We start from the raw sequence: 16,265 nt of genomic DNA on the forward strand, positions 1-16,265 counted from the left end.
TCTCTGTGCTCAGGCGTCAGACCTGGCGGGGCTGGATGGAATCTGGGTGAGCTGTCAGCACCCTAACCCCTGTCCTGTCCCTCTGCCCCCAGGATTTTATTTTTCCGTCCTGTTTGTGATGTGCCCATGCCCATATCGAAGTGTGAGCCCAGCCGGTCACCTGCCCTGGACTCTTGACAGATCACCGCTGTCTTTCAATGGCTACAGCCTCGGCTTCTCCAAGTCCCAGATGGCGAAACTGAGGCCAGGCATGGCTCAGTGACTGGCCTGAGTTGGCCCAGGGGGCGCCAGGGCCTGGGTGTGCTGGTCCACGCATCCATGCCCGGCAGCCTCGGGGAGGTTTGTTCAGAGCAGCACCTGTGCTGGGGCATTTCTCTAAGTGACGGGCTGGTGTGATTGTGTGGGCGGGAAGGTCACCGTGCTCTCGCGAGGGCTTCCACCTGAGCCCCGAGGCCCAGTGGCTTGTCCCTTTGCAGCCAGGCCAGCGCTCTGGACCATGCCCGTGTGCCCCTGGGTTGCCAACGGCAGGGGCCGCCGGCGCAATGGGGATGGGGGGCAGCCCGAGGCCAGCAGAGATGGCCTGAAGGTGCTTCTGCACTGGGCCGGCCCCGGCGGCGGGGACCCCTGGGCCACCTTCAATGACAGCACCCTGACTGCGGAGGAGGTCTGCATCCATGTCGCCCAGAAACTCGGTGAGACCAGGGATGTGGGAGCATCTGGACCCCACTCGCTATCCACCTGTCTGTCTGTCCATCCATCTGTCCATCCGCCCATCCATCTGTCTGTCCAACCAGATAACTGTCTGTCCATTCTTCTCCCTGTCCATCCATCTGTCCCCCCTTCCATCTATCAATCTGCCCATCTATCCATCCATCCTCCAGTCCGTCTTTTCATCCATCCGTCCACCATCCATCCATCTATCCACCCTCTATCCAACTGTTCATCATCCATCCATCCATCCATCCACTTGTCTTCATGTCCATCCATCCATCTATCCAACTGTCCACCCTTCCATCCACCCATCTCTCCATCTACCATCCATCCAACTTCCATCCTTCTACCTACCCGTCCATCCATCCATCTATCCATCTGTCCATCCGTCTGTCCATCCATCCATCTGTCTTCCTGTCCATCCATCCGCCATCCACCCATCCACTCATCCGTCCGTCCGTCCGCCTACCATCCACCCATCCATCTGTCCATCTTTCTACCTGTCCATCCATCCCTCCGCTCGCCTGCCCGGCCCTGACCTCTCGACCCCCTGCAGGCATCACTCCTCCTTGCTTCAGTCTCTTCGCGCTCTTCGATGCCCAGGCCCACGTCTGGCTGCCCCCGAACCACGTTTTGGAGGTCTCCCGGGCTGCCCCGCGCACGCTGTACTTCCGCATGAGGTGGGGGAAGCTGGTATTCCCTGGGCCTCTGTGCCGTCCTGCCCCTCGGATCCTCCCGTGTCCTAGCCATGTGCCACCCCTGCAGGTTTTATTTCCGGAACTGGCACGGCCTGAACCCCCAGGAGCCCACGGTGTTCCGCTGCGGGCCCCCAGGCAGCGAGGCGTCCTCAGCCGAGGCCCAGCAGGGTTTGCCTCTCCTGGACGCGGCCTCCTTCGAGTACCTCTTCGAGCAGGTGGGTACTGGGCGGGGAGAGCCTGGGCCCCACTGAAGGTCCCCTGGCCCCACTTCCTGCCATCAAGGGTCCAGGCCATGCCTGAACCAAAGGGTCCTGGGAGCGATGGGAAAGCCGGAGTGAAGGGGGCTGGAGAGTACAGTGGGCAGGGCGCTGGCCCAGCATGTGGTAACCTGGGTTCAAGTCCTGGCACTGCAAAGAGTCCCTGGAGCCTGCCAGGAGTCAGCCCTGTGCACCACTTAATGTCCCTCATCCCTCAAAAACACAGGTGCTCCACTCCTGAGCCCAAGCCCCCACCCTCATTTTGTTTTTGGTTCAATTTATTGATGTGGGGCCACACCCTGCTGTGCTCAGGGCTTTCTACCAACTCTTCTCAGGGGTCACCCCAGGAACCGTGTGCTAGGCCAGAGATTGAACCAGGCTCAACAGTTTAAGGCAAGCACCTTAGCCCTCATTCTGTCTTTCCAGCTCTGGCCCTCTTTCTTATCTATTTTTGTTTGTTTTTGGCCCCTCCTGGTGATTCAGAGCCTACTCCTGGCTCTGTGCTTAGGGCTCGCGTCCAGTAGTGCTCAAAGAACCGCAGTGCTGAAGATTGGAGATCCAACCCAGACCTCCCATATGCAAAGCCTGTGCACTGCCCATTGAGCAACCTCTTTGGCCCCCATGGAGTCTTTATTCTTGTAGCCTATCCCAGTGTGCCATATGTCAATGACCCCTCTCTGTGCCTTTCTGCCCCATCCTCTGTCCGTAGGGCAAGCACGAGTTTGTGAATGATGTGGTGTCTCTGGGGGAGCTGTCCACAGAGGAAGAGATCCATCACTTCAAGAATGAGAGTCTGGGCATGGCCTCTCTGCACCTGTGCCAGCTGGCACTCCGCCGGGGGGTCCCCTTGGAGGAAGTGGCCAGGAACATCAGGTGCCTGGAACGAAGGGGGGGGTGGTGCCCAGGGCTATTGCTCTGCCCGTGTCCATCCCATAAACACAATCTGTCTGCAGGCACTAGTTTTGGAGGTGCTCGCACTGGTTCTGGGGATGCACTGAAGTGGTACAGGAGGTAGCTAAGTCTTGATACATATATAAAAGACAAAAAAGCCTTCACTTGCCTTGCATGCAGCAGACACAGGTTCAAACCCTGGCATCCCACAGGGTCCCCCGAGCACCACCAGCCATAATTCCTGAGCGCAGAGTAACTCCTGAGCATTGTTTGGTGCAGCCAAGCCCCCCCCACCCCCATATCAAAGGGAACTCCAGAAACTGAAGTTACAGCCACAGAGGAAGAGATCATCACTTTCCCGTCACCACCAGCTGCCCTTTACCACGGCTACTGGTGTGTGTGTGTGGGGGGGGGGGGTTGGCATTTGAGGTTCAGAGAGGTTAAGCCACTGGTCTCAGGATGCCCAGCAAGGCAGCCCCCCCCCCCCCCCCCACTGACCCGCTGCCCTCCGCAGCTTCAAGGAGTGTATCCCGCGCTCCTTCCGCCAGCAGATCCGCCAGCACAACGCGCTGACGCGGCTGCGCCTGCGGACCATCTTCCACCGCTTCCTGCGCACCTTCCAGCCCGGCCGCCTCAGCCCGCACCTGGTCATGGTCAAGTACCTGGCCACGCTCGAGCGGATGGCGCCCCGGTTCGGCGCCGAGCGCGTGCCCGTGTGCCGCCTGCGCCTGCAGGCTCAGGCCACCCCGCCCGAGCCCGAACCGCAGTCGGACCCCGGACCACCGACCCACGAGGTGCAGGTGTCCGGCACGCGGGGCCTCCAGTGGCGGCCAGTGCCCGCAGCGGTGAGCAGACGCCTCTTCCACCGGGGCCCGGGAGGGGGCGCTCGTGCTCAGCTTGGCCCTTTGCTGCTGCTGCCTGCTTGGCAGGGTGGGGGTGGGGGTGCGTCTGGGGAGCGCTCTGTCGCCTGCAACTCTGGGGAATATGGCCTTGGGGGGCGTTCATCGGTCTGGGGAAGCCAGCTGTCTTCTGGCTTGGAGGCCCCCCACTCCGTGATGCTGGAGGGATACAGATCTGTGCTCCAGGAGATGGCAGGGATAGAACCCCGGCCCCCGCTTGCATAACGTTTGTCCACTTCGTCCTGTTTTGGTTTAGGGGTCACTACCTGGGGGTATTCGGCAGGATCCTGCACCCCTCTGGTGCAGTGTTGTGGGGAGGGGGGACAGAAGGGGCGGTTCACACCCAGTGGTGCTCAGGACTGACTCCTGGCTCTGTGCTCAGGGGTCTGGGGACCCTCTGCGATGCTGGGATGGAGCCACGTACAAGGCAGTGCCCTTCCTACTGTCTTATCACTCTGGCCTCAGGGCTATTTCGCCAATCCTCTTTTCTCCTTTCCTTTTTATTTCTTTTTTTCTTTTTGGGTCACACCTGGCAATGCACAGGGATTACTCCTGGCTCTGCACTCAGGAATTTCTCCTGGCGGTTCTCGGGGGACCAAATGGGATGCTGGGAATTGAACCCAGGTCGGTCGCGTGCAGGCAGACACCCTACCCGCTGTGCTTTTGCTCCAGCCCCTTCTCCTTTCCTTTTTACTCGCTCCCTTCTTTTTGACTTCTTTCCCGTTGCCTGCCCTTTGGGGTGAGTTCCAGGGTTCTCCACTTTTCTCTGGGGCCCAGCTTCTGTCCTGTATGATGGTGGGGGGTAGTACCTGCCCCCAAACTCCCCCTCTCCCAGGGGCTGTGTAGGGGATTAGCCAGGCACAGCCCTGCTTCATTCACCGACCACATGTGCCGGTTTCCAGGGTCCCAGTGATGATGGCGGCGGTGCTGACAGTGATGGGGAACCCCAAGCTGACCCATCTAAGAAGAAAGCCAAGGCCCAGGGGGTGGACAGACCCCGCGAGACACCCTGGGTCTATTTCTGCGACTTCCAAGATGTCACGCACGTGGTTCTGAAAGAGCATAACATCAGCATCCACTGTCAGGACAAGTGCCTGGTAGGGCCTGGGGTGAGGGGATTGGGATGCCTCTGGGACACCCCATGCCTGCCTCACATCTCCCACCCCCTGCAGGAGCTGACGCTTCCTTCCCGGCCCGCCGCCCTGTCCTTGGTGGCCCTGGTGGACGGCTACTTCCGCCTCACGTCTGACTCAAGCCACTACCTGTGCCATGAAGTGGCTCCCCCGCGGCTGGTGATGAGTATCCAGGAGGGGGTACACGGGCCCCTGCTGTGAGTTCCGGGAAGGGGGGCTTGGGGATGTGCACTGCAGTTGCTGATCAGGCTGGGAGCTTGGGGCACTGCATGGCTCGAATGAGCCGCGTGTGCATGCATGCCCGTCTTCCCATCTGTGTCGTGTGCTTGCTCCCGTGTGGGTACATGCACGCTCTTCTGCATGCGCACTCCTGTGTGTGTGCTGGGGGTGGGGGCCAGCTCCTGTGCACGTGTCTTGGCATGCAGGTGCCTTGGGCTGGCCCCCGGGTCCGTGCACTCGTGGCCTTGCTGATGTGCCTGTGCGTGAGTGTGTGCCACTGGGTCAAGGGTGGGGCACGAATATGCGCCGGCTTGGTGCATGTGGTGGCCCCAGGGATCAAACCCATGACCTACTGTTTGTGAGGCAGCTGCTTGCTCCTGGGGTCTGGGATTTTATGTCCTGGTACCCTCCCCTCTGCCCGATGCCGTGCCCTAACAGGGGCCTCCCCTCTGCCCCACAGGGACACCTTTGTGTTGGCAAAGCTGCAGCCAGAAGATGGGCTTTACCTCATCCACTGGAGCTGCCACCACTTCCACCGCCTCATTCTCACGGTGGCCCAGAGGGACGAGGTGGGCTTGGGGTGGGGGTCCTGGGCTGGGACTGCTTGTACTCCCTGCCTGGACCCCTGCCCACCGCCCCCCATCTTCCGCAGGCCTCTGACGGTGGTGCCAGAAGCTGGCGGCTGCGCAAGTTCCCCATCCAGCTGCAGCCAGGGGCTTTCACCCTGGAAGGCTGGGGCCGCACCTTTGCCAGTGTGGCGGAGCTGCGAGCCGCCTTGCAGAGCTGTGCCCTACGGGCCGGCCCTGATTCCTTCATGCTGCGCCGCTGCTGCCCACCACGACCTGGAGGTAGCCTCGGGCTTCTGGGTTTGGGGTGGGGGGACGCACATCACTTGCTACTCAGCGACCCTCCACCTGCCTGCCCCCGCAGAGATCTCCAACCTCATCATCCTGCGGGGCTCCCAGGCCAGCCCCCGGCCTCTCAACCTCAGCCAGCTCAGCTTCCATCAGATCAGCCAGGACGCGATCACCCGGGTGGGTGCAGGCTTGGGAGGGGGGTCCTGGAGGAAGGAGGTGACGTGGGGGGAGGGCTGTGTCATCCCCGAGATGACGTGTGCCATGTTCCCCCCACTCCCCCTCCCCAGCTCTCCCACTTGGGCCAGGGCACCAGGACCAACGTGTATGAGGGTGTCTTGCGCGTGGCCGGAGGAGACCAGGAGGAGGACAAGAGCGATGATGAGGGCTGTGGGCAGGAGCTCCGAGTGGTGCTCAAGGTGCTGGACCCTGGCCACCAGAACATCTCCCTGGTGAGGAGCCAGCTGGGCTGGGAGCGGGGCAGGAGGTGGGGTGGGGCCAGGACCGGCTGACTGGAGGGAGGCTTGGTGGCAAGGGGGGTGGGACAGGAAGAGGCGGGGCCTGTCGGTAGGGGCGGGATGTGGTTGGCAGGGGCAGAACAGGAAGGGCGGGGCCTATCAGTAGGGGCGGAGTTTCAGGACACTGGGCAGTCCGGCTTGGAAAGGGCGGGGTCTGGTGAGGGGGCAGGGCCATGGCTATATGGGCTGGCAGGGCCGGAAGGGGCGGGACCTATCAGTAGGGGCGGGGCTGTGGGCAGGGCTGGAAGGGCGGAGTCTCAGTAGGGGCGGGGTTTGGGCAGGGTTGGCAGGGCGGAGCCTATTGTTAGGGTCTGGACAGGGGCTGGCCCAGTGGCTGGACCTACTGCCCCCTCACCAGCCATTCCTCCCAGGCCTTCTACGAGACCGCCAGTCTCATGAGCCAGGTGTCCCACATGCACCTGGCCTTTCTGCACGGCGTCTGCGTTCACGGCTCGGAGAGTGAGTGGTCTGTCCGCCCTCATCCCAAGGGTCTAAGTGTCCTCTAAGGGTCCTCACTGGCTGGGCAGACCCAGGCTGCTGACCACAGGGCCCTCTGAACCCCACTCCCCCAGTTCTGACCCACCTTTTACCAGCCAGCCCCTCATGCCCTGCAAAGACTTCCCATTCTCCCTGCACCCTGATCCCTGGCTCCCCCCACCCCTCAACCTTCACACTGACTCTTCATCCAGCCCCCAGATCCCGCTCCAGCACTTGCCCTCCAGGGGTACCCGTACCCCAACCTTCAGTCCCTACTCCCCACCCTCCTAACTCCTGGTATGCAGGGTGAGCCCTGCTGCCGATCTCAGCCCATTTCCATCTCCATCCTCCCTTCAGTAATGTGGGTCCCGGGATTCACCTTTTCCCTACCTTCTAGCCACACAGCCCCTCTTTGTGTGCACCCTCTGCTCCTCAGGGCCAGCCATGTTGCTGTCACTCATATCAGCCTTTCGGGGCTGTCCCAGGCCCAGCACTAGACCCTCCTCTCCCTAGTCACTCCTTGCCCGCCCCCAGTCTCCTGCCCCCAGCCCTGTCCAGGCAGGCAGATGTCCCCTGCAGTGTCTGGTCTCCCGTAGGCACCATGGTGACTGAGTATGTGGAACATGGGCCCCTGGACGTGTGGCTGCGGCGGGAGAGGGGCCACGTGCCCGTGGCCTGGAAAGTGGCCGTGACCCAGCAGCTGGCCAGTGCCCTCAGCTACTTGGTGCGTGGCCCGGGGTGCAGGGGGGCTGCTTCCCTCACAGGTGGTGACCCTGGCCCCTTTGCCTGACCTCCTGGATGGCGCCCTGCCCCCACTTCCTCCTGGCAAACACCTGCTACCTTGGCCACACCCATATTGGGGCGCCTGCAGCGGACTTGCCCCCCTCTGCCCTACCTCAGGAAGACAAGAGACTCGCCCACGGGAATGTGTGTGGCCGGAACATTCTGCTGGCACGGCCGGGGCTAGCGGAAGGCAGCAACCCTTTCATTAAGCTGAGTGACCCCGGCGTGGGCCTGGGTGCCCTCTCCCGCGAGGGTGAGGACATGGTGGGGAGAGGGGTGGATGGGTAGGGATGGCTACCCACATTGCTTTTGCCCACGTGACCTCTGACCTTCCCCCCCCAGAGCGGGTGGAACGCATCCCCTGGACAGCCCCTGAGTGCCTGTCTGGGGGCACCGGCAGCCTCAGCACAGCAGCTGACAAGTGGGGCTTCGGGGCCACCGTCCTCGAGATCTGCTTTGATGGGGAGGTTCTCCTGCAGGGCCGCAGCCCCTCGGAGGTAGGAATGGGGACCCCTTGGGCTCTTCCCACAAAGGGACTTTCACCTAGAGGGGTGAGCTTAGGATCCAGCACTGCGGCTGCTTCCTCTCTGATGGGGCCTCACTTCATCACTTGTATTTTGGGGGACCAGCAGGTCATTTGTCAGTGAGGGTCAGTGACCACATCAAAGCAGATAGGCAGAGACCAGGTCAGGGATGGGGGAGCACCTGCCGTGGGGTTCTGGGACCCCCCCCAAGACATCTCTGACCCAGCTGAATGCTTCCCCAAGGCAGTTTATTTCATTTTTTCTTTGAGGGGGTAGACCTCACAGAGCAGTGCTCAATGCTGACTCCTGGCTTTGTGCTTAGGGGTCTTTCTTGGCAGGGCTCAAGGGGAGCCTAGGTGGTGCCAGGTAAGGAACTGGGGCGGCTGAGGTGGCCCCTGCAGGGCAAACACTGTACCCTGCTGTGCTCTCTCCCTGGCTCCCAGAGACGATTTTCTGTTTGTTTTGGGGGGCATAGCTGGCAGTGCTGAGTACTTACTCCTGCCTCTGCATTCAGGAATTTCTCCTGGCCATGCCTGGAGACCATATGGGATGCTAGGGATCGAACCTGGGTCGGCCCCTTCCCAGAGGTGATTTTTGTTTTGTTTTGTTTTGTTGTTTTTTTCTTTTGGGGTCACACCCAGCGATGCTCAGGGGTTCCTCCTGGCTCTGCACTCAGGAATTACTCCTGGCGGTGCTCGGGGAACCATATGGGATGCTGGGAATCGAACCCGGGTTGGCCGTGTGCAAGGCAAATACCCTACCCGCTGTACTATCGCTCCAGCCCCCCAGAGGTGGACACTTTTAATATAAGTGTCTGCCCAAGAGGTAAGAGATAGAACTTGCACACAGCCGACCTCGGTTCAATCCCTGGCATCCCATAGGGTCCTCCGAGTCCTGCCAGGAGTAGTTCCTGAGTGTAGAGTTAGGAGTAACCCCTGAGCATTGCCAGATGTGGCCCCCAAATGAAAAATAAAAATAGATAAAATGAGGGTGAAGTGCAGAGCCCTAGCAGGAGCTGTGGACTTCACTCTCTCCGAAAAGGGCTGGGATCACTGACTCTCGTGGGGTCCCCATTCTCGCAGAAAGAGCGTTTCTACCAGAAGCAGCATCGCCTTCCCGAGCCCGCATGCCCGGAGCTGGCCACACTCATCAACCAGTGCCTGAACTACGAGCCGGCCCAGCGTCCCTCTTTCCGCACCATCCTCCGGGATCTTACTCAGCTGCAGCCACAGAGTGAGTTCGGCCACCCCCAGCACCCCGCGCTGAGATGCTGGGGGCACGGCCTGGTTTCAGTGAGGTCCTCCAGGCACTGGGGACCAGAAATGGAATTTTCGACCTGCCAGGTGATGGGGATGGGGGGCAAGATGTGTGTGTGGAATTTGGAAATCTGGCCTCACACACTGGACTCTTCCAGATCTTGTTAATGTCCTGACTGTGAACCCGGAATCCCCCACCGCCGACCCCACGATTTTCCACAAACGCTACTTGAAAAAGATTCGGGATCTAGGCGAGGTGAGGGGCATGGTCTCTACAGGGGGCGGGGCCTTGGCTGAGTTGGGAGGTAGTTCTATGTAAAGGTAAAAAGGTAAAGGTAAAGGCCCTCCCGTTGATCGTCGATTTGCTCGAGCGGGCCCAGTAACGTCTCCATTGGAGACTTTGTTGTTACTGTGTTTGGCATATCGAATACGTCACGGGGAGCTTGCCAGGCCCTGCCGTGCGGGCGAGATACTCTTGGTAGCTTGCCGGGCTACTGGTGATTTTTCTGGGATATGGAAGGTCCTCAAGTTCCAAGCAGGCTCTAAAAATTGGAAGGGTCACCTCGGTCTTTCATAGCCCCACCATCACAGTCAGTAAGACCTACGATTTTCCAGACCAACCTGTCATGGGCCGTGACTTACTGTGGCTCTCATGTGAGGCCCGAGGTTTGCTCCTTAGCCAGAAAAAAAAAAAAAATGAACCCAACCAACCTGCATGGAAGCTGAACCCAAAGGAGGCAGGTGGGGGCTGACGCTTCTGCTCTCTGACCAGGGTCATTTTGGCAAAGTCACCCTCTACTGCTATGACCCGACCAACGATGGCACTGGCGAGATGGTGGCCGTGAAAGCCCTCAAAGCGGACTGTGGCCCCCAGCTCCGCACAGGCTGGCGGCGGGAGATTGACATCCTGCGCACGCTGTACCACGAGCACATAGTCAAATACAAGGGCTGCTGTGAGGACCAAGGTGGGCGGGTCCTGGTGCGACCACACCCCTCCGGGTGGGCGTGGCCACGCAGGGGGCGGAGTCGGCTGCTGGACTTCCTAGCTGTTAGGGGGCGCCCTGGTGGACCAGAATGGGTGGGAGCCCCGTCAACTCTGCCCTTGGGGAGGGGAGTCCACTCCTGCCGCTGACCCTCAGACGGGCTGCCCCTCCACACACAAGGGTCCCTACCTCTGTTGCTTGCACGGCTCTCCCCTCTCCCTTCTCAGGCGAGAAGTCAGTACAGCTCGTAATGGAGTACGTACCCCAGGGCAGCCTCCGGGACTACCTGCCGAGACACAGTGTCGGGCTGGCCCAGCTGCTGCTCTTTGCCCAGCAGATCTGCGAGGTGGGCTGTGCTCACAACCTGCACCCCCCATGTCTTTGGCCTCGCTCAGCCCTGCCCCAGGGCGGGCTCTCCTCGCCCTAGTCCAATCCTCGGCCCGCCCCGCCCGCGCCCAGCCTGCTATTGGCTCCTCGCGCCTGGCCCCGCCCCTTGGCCGTAGCCCCGCCCCCTCTAGGTTCCTTTCGGGCCTTCGGAGGACCGGACCTCAGCCACGCCCCCTGGCCTGGAGCATCGCTCCGGCTTTGGGGGTTCGCTCCGTTTTGCTGCCATCCCGCTGGCCCCCCAGCTGAGCTGCCCCCACACCCTCCCCGTCCTGCGGGGCCTCTCAGGCGCTGCCCCGTCCACTGATGCGCCCCACCCCTCCAGGGCATGGCCTACCTACATTCGCAGCACTACGTGCACCGAGACCTGGCCGCGCGCAATGTGCTGCTTGACAACGAGAGGCTGGTCAAGATCGGGGACTTTGGCCTGGCCAAGGCCGTGCCCGAAGGCCACGAGTACTACCGCGTGCGCGAGGATGGGGACAGCCCCGTGTTCTGGTGACCAGGCGGGACCCAGCCGGAGGGGGGCGCCCAGGTCACTTGGAGTAGACAGGGTGGAGACAGAGGCTGGGGTCTCCTATGCCATGGGTGACGGCCAGTGAAGCCGGCCTCCCCTTCCCACCTGGCACAGGACAGGGCCCTCCCTGGGGCCAGAGAGAGCCTTCATTTCCAGATGCAGGTGTCAGCCTGGGCTGGCTGCGCCCTGAGTGTCCCCCGCCCACAGGTATGCCCCCGAATGCCTGAAGGAGTGTAAGTTCTACTATGCATCCGACGTCTGGTCCTTTGGGGTCACCTTGTATGAGCTGCTGACACATTGTGATTCCAGACAGAGCCCCCCATTGGTGAGAGCCCAGCTGATTTCTACCCCGGATTGGAGAGTTAGAAATGCAGGGCGCAGAGAGGTAGTGCAGTGGGTAGGGTGCTTGCCTTGCAATGCAGCTGGCCTAGGTTTGATCCCAGCACCCCTTCTGCCCAAGCCTCATCAGGTGTAATCCCTGAGCAAAGAGCCAGGAGTAAGACCTGGCTTACTGTAGCATATGTCCCCTCCCCAAGAAGACAAGAATCAAACATATAGCTGCAAACTCCTGGTTCAGGCTCTCAGCCTGGGTAGGAGTTATGTAACTTTCACCAATAAGGCTGCTCTCTGCAACGATGTTGTTATGACCCCATTTTACAGAGAAGGAAACTGAGGAAGCAAACCCTAGGGGGAGGGTCCGAGGCAGTTAAAAAAATATATATATATAAGCCTGTGTGCAGTTGAGAGGCCATGGAAGAAGAAGACAGACCTCCCTTCTTAAGATGAGCTTGACTTGTTTCTCCTGTAGAAATTCATCGAACTCATCGGCCTCACCCAGGGCCAGATGACTGTGCTGCGGCTCACAGAACTCCTGGAACTGGGCCAGAGGCTGCCACGGCCGGAGAAGTGTCCTTATGAGGTGATGTCATCCTTTTCGCTTATGGGAGTGAGGGGTCCTGGCAGGACTCGGTAGAACAAATGCAGTGCCAGGGATTAAACCCATGTTGGCTGCCTGCAAGGCAAGGTGCATGATCTGCTGCACTGTCTTGGGCTCCCTTTTATTTTATTTTTTATTTTTTATATTTTTTGCTTTTGGGGTCACATTGATGATGCTCAGAACTTACTCCTGGCTCTGCACTCAAGAATTACTCCTGGCGGTGCTTGGGGGACCCTATGGGATGCTGGGAATCGAACCTGGGTCGGCCACATGCAAGGCAAATGCCCTACCTGCTGTGTTATCGCTCCAGCCCCTCTTTTTATTTTATTCATTTATTTAGGGGGCCTACCAGAGTTCGATTCCTCCGCCCCTCTCGGAGAGCCCGGCAAGCTACCGAGAGTATTCGATATGCCAGACACAGTAACAACAAAGTCTCCAATGGAGACGTTACTGGGCCCGCTCGAGCAAATCGATGATCAACGGGAGGGCCTTTACCTTTACCTTTATTTAGGGGGCAGGGAGGCCACACCCGACAATACTCAGGGGTTACTTCTGGCTCTGCACTCAGATATCACTCCGGGCAAAGCCCAGGGTACCAGAGTACCATTGTGGAATGCCAGAGATCGAACCTGGGTCAGCCTCTTGCAAGGCAAATGCCCTTTCTGCTGTGCTGTCTCTCTGGCCCCTTATTTTACTGTATTTTAGTGGTTTTTTTGGGGGGGGTGGGGAGGGGTCACTCAGGGTTTACTCATGGCTCTGTGCTCAGGCATCTCCTGGTTAGACTTGGGGATGAGGGACTCTATGGTGCCCAGGACACACTTTTGGCTCAGGATTTGGGCATCGCTGCTGGTAATGTTTGAGGTACCCTGAGATGGCAAACATCCATCCCAGGGTTCCAGCATGGCCCAGCAGACCCTCCCCGTTAGCCCTTCAAGACTCCTCAGACTCCCCCACAGCGGATGTTGAGCCACCCCCTTCCCGTTTCCTCCCCCAGATCTACCATCTCATGAAGAACTGCTGGGAGACGGGTGCGTCGTTCCGCCCCACCTTCCAGAACCTCATCCCCATCCTCAAGGCAGCCCAGGAGAAGTACCAGGGCCAGGCCCCGTCCGTGTTCAGCGGCTCCTGAGCAGGGAGGGAGGGGAGGGGAGCATCTGGTACCCCACCCTACCCCAGGAGAAGCCAGACCCATGTTTTGGGGACCCCTTTCTAGAGGGAGCTGATCCCCAAGTGTCTCCTGCAGTGACAGATACTGTGTACCCCAGGAGCTGCCATGGTGGGGGAAGGGATTTCTCCCTGCATGGGGGCCTGGGAGCGAGTTGGGGGTCTTCCTGCCAGGGGAGAGCTCTCTCTGCAGCCTTGCTTTGTGGTTGCTTGGGGTTGTTTTTTTTTTGGGGGGGGGTGATTGGGGCATACTCATCAATGCCCAAAGACTACTCCTAACTTCGTATTTCTTTTCCTTTGCGGGCCATAGCTACCAGGGTTTACTCCTGATTCTGTGCTCAGGGATTACTCCTGGTGGGGCTCAGGGGACCGTTTGGGATGCTGGGGCTGCATCTGGGGCCAGCGCCCTGCACTATTGCTAAGCCCCCTGGGGCCATTCCTAACGTGCCTAACTTCCCCAGTTGTTCTCTCAGTATTGTGCGTGTGACTGTGTACAACACATTCCAATAAAAAGCCAAACAAGTCATAACATGTATGAGATGATTCCCTTTCTTTGTTTCTTTATTCGGTTTTTGGGCTACACCAGGTGGTGATTGCACTCAGGAATCACTCCCAGCGGTGCTCCGGGGACCCTATGGGACGTCAGAGATTGAAGCTAGGTTCAATCTTGTATGCAAAGCGGCATCAGGGGGCTGGAGCAATAGCACAGCGGGTAGGGCGTTTGCCTTGCACACGGCCGACCAGGGTTTGATTCCTAGCATCCCATGTGGTCCCCTGAGCACCACCAGGGGTAATTCCTGAGTGCAAAGCCTGGAGCAACCCCTGTGCATCACCAAGTGTGACCCAAAAAGCAAAAAAAAAAAAAAAAGCCAGCATCAGCTCCTGGAGCCACTTTCCAATCCCTGAATTTTCTTTCTTTTTAACATTTTTTAAAATTTTTTATTTAAAAATTTAATTTTTATAAAATTGTTCACAATAGTTTATTACATTCAATATTTCAACATCAATCCCACCTCCATTACCACCATTATTATTATATTTTTTATTTATTGAATCACCGTGAGAACAGCCACAAAGCCTTTCAGTTTAAGTCTCGTTTGTTCATACAATGATCCAACACCCATCCCTTCATCAGTGCACATTTTCCACCACCAAGAACCCCAGTATAACCCCCCTCCCAGTCCTACCCCTGCCTGCATGACAGATTTTCACTTTACTCTCTACGTTGATCACATTCAATATTACAACAGAAGACCCACCATTATTATTTGGAATTTTCCCCAACAATCAGACCTGCCAAAAAGACATCATTAGATAATTTGTTTTCTATTGCTGATTATGAAGAGCGTATGATGTCGTGCGGCTGCTATCACGGCCACGCGATTTTGGATTTCTGATATTTTAGTAATAAGTCTGGAGAGATTACTGCCAAAATCTGCTGGGTTCTTGGTTGGTTTGTGTGCCTCTGGGATCATGGTCATTCAAGAGCCATAGGAGGCGTTTGTGGGCGGCAACTTGGGGCCTTGTCAGGGCAGGGAGCAGGGCCGGTTCCTCCCCCCCTCCCATGAGGCCCCACCTGCCTCATCACTGCAGTCTCATACCTGGCTGTCCATTAGGCTCTGAAAGATGGTGGCCACCAGGCCGCCACTGCCAGGAGGAAAAGGAGGAGGGACAAAGACCCTTCCCCTCCCAGGGCGGCATGGCGCCATAGTTTGATGCACAGTCCAGATGCATTTCTGTTGGGCATTATATTTTGCTCGAATTTTCTCGCCACCACTCAAGCCTGCCTTCCAGGGACAGATGCTAGGTCATTTGCTTTCCATTGCTCACTTTGCATATCAAGTGGCCGAGCAGTTCGGAAGAAGAGTCCTGGTGCCTACATACCAGAGCCATGCTTGTAGGAGCTCATGGTTGCCGGGATTCAATCCACCACCATTATTTTATTTTGAATTTTCTTACCACCCCCCAAGCCTGCCCCAAAGGCACATGCTACATCATTTATTTTGTATTGCTTATTATTAATAATCGACTGAAAATGATCTAAAAAGTTTTCCTTAGAGGAAAATGTGTGAAAATTGTTTTATCTTACCTTGGAGCCATTATGCCGCTGTATAAGGGAACACTAACATGTGGATACAAATTAAGCCTTGTGTGCTAATATATATCTATATCTATAGCTATATATTTGGTCAAGATGGTTGCCTTTGGAGCTGGAGCAATAGTACAGTGGGTAGGGCATTTGCCTTGCACACAGCCGACCCAGGTTCGATTCCTAGCATCCTGTATGGTCCCCTGAGCACCACTAGGAATGATTCCTGAGTGCAGAGCCAGGAGTAACCCCTGTGCATTGCTGGGTGTGACCAAAAAAAAAAAAAAGATGGTTGCCTTCTGCCTTATACCACATCAAATGTGGTGTGCTAACTCTTTTCTTTTTGGGTCATACCGATGATGCTCAGGGGTTACTCCTGGCTCTGCACTCAGGAATTACTTCCTGGTGGTGCTTGGGGGACCATATGGGATGCTACTCTTTGAATATCAGTGGCACAAACTATGAGATGGTGCTGCTTTCATGGCCGTGTGCTCCAGGAATTCTAAAAATTTAAATAGGGTGCTACAGCTGGAGTTAAAATTTTAACTGGATGGTCATTTTGGGGTCTAGAGGCGTCTCTGCAGTGTGTCTGGATTTTCTTCCTTTCTTTTCTTTTGTATTCTTTATGCTAAACCCAGCAGTGCTCAGAGAGCAGTGCTCAGGGTCAGCCCCAAACAGAACAAGTGCCTTCTTAACCCTGCACTAGCACTCTGGCCCTCGGCTGCTTTCTTTCCTTGATTACATTTTTGTTTCTTTAGTTTTTGGTTTTGGACCTTACCCCGCGGACTCCTGGCTCTGTGCTCAAGGATCAGCCCTGGGGAGGCTCTGGGGACGCTTTGGATTGCTGTGGATCAGACCCACCTCGGCCGCCCTCTGGGACGGGAAGGGGCCCTGCAGCTGGAGTGTGGCCCCGCCCCTTTGCCACTACTCTCAGCCACGCCCCATAGGGGCTGGGCTTTGGGGGGAAGATC

General features: G+C 57.9%; 1 protein-coding gene across 3 annotated transcripts; it reads left to right on the plus strand.

The window, feature by feature from the left end:
* The first annotated feature begins 375 nt into the window (after positions 1-375).
* Positions 376-13,200, plus strand: TYK2 (tyrosine kinase 2). 3 transcript variants are annotated; one of them, XM_056119852.1, is made up of 23 exons: positions 376-692; positions 1,268-1,391; positions 1,477-1,624; positions 2,376-2,539; positions 3,072-3,402; positions 4,359-4,553; positions 4,629-4,786; positions 5,269-5,377; positions 5,461-5,656; positions 5,739-5,842; positions 5,953-6,114; positions 6,552-6,639; positions 7,254-7,381; positions 7,558-7,693; positions 7,783-7,937; positions 9,047-9,197; positions 9,379-9,476; positions 9,993-10,185; positions 10,431-10,549; positions 10,913-11,085; positions 11,312-11,429; positions 11,913-12,023; positions 13,036-13,200. In XM_056119852.1, exons 1-23 carry the CDS (start codon positions 497-499, stop codon positions 13,168-13,170), a joined length of 3,492 nt encoding a protein of 1,163 aa, XP_055975827.1. In that variant the 5' UTR covers positions 376-496; the 3' UTR covers positions 13,171-13,200. The 3 variants fall into 3 exon arrangements, 2 of the variants coding, with proteins under 2 accessions (XP_055975827.1, XP_055975828.1); XM_056119853.1 differs by having other exon boundaries at positions 533-692; positions 1,268-1,350; positions 13,036-13,199; XR_008793239.1 differs by lacking the exons at positions 10,913-11,085; positions 13,036-13,200.
* Positions 13,201-16,265: the final 3,065 nt, after the last annotated feature.

This window comes from Sorex fumeus, unplaced genomic scaffold, assembly GCF_029834395.1.
Source record: "Sorex fumeus unplaced genomic scaffold, SorFum_2.1 ptg000041l, whole genome shotgun sequence".
NCBI classification, from domain to species: Eukaryota; Metazoa; Chordata; class Mammalia; order Eulipotyphla; family Soricidae; genus Sorex; species Sorex fumeus.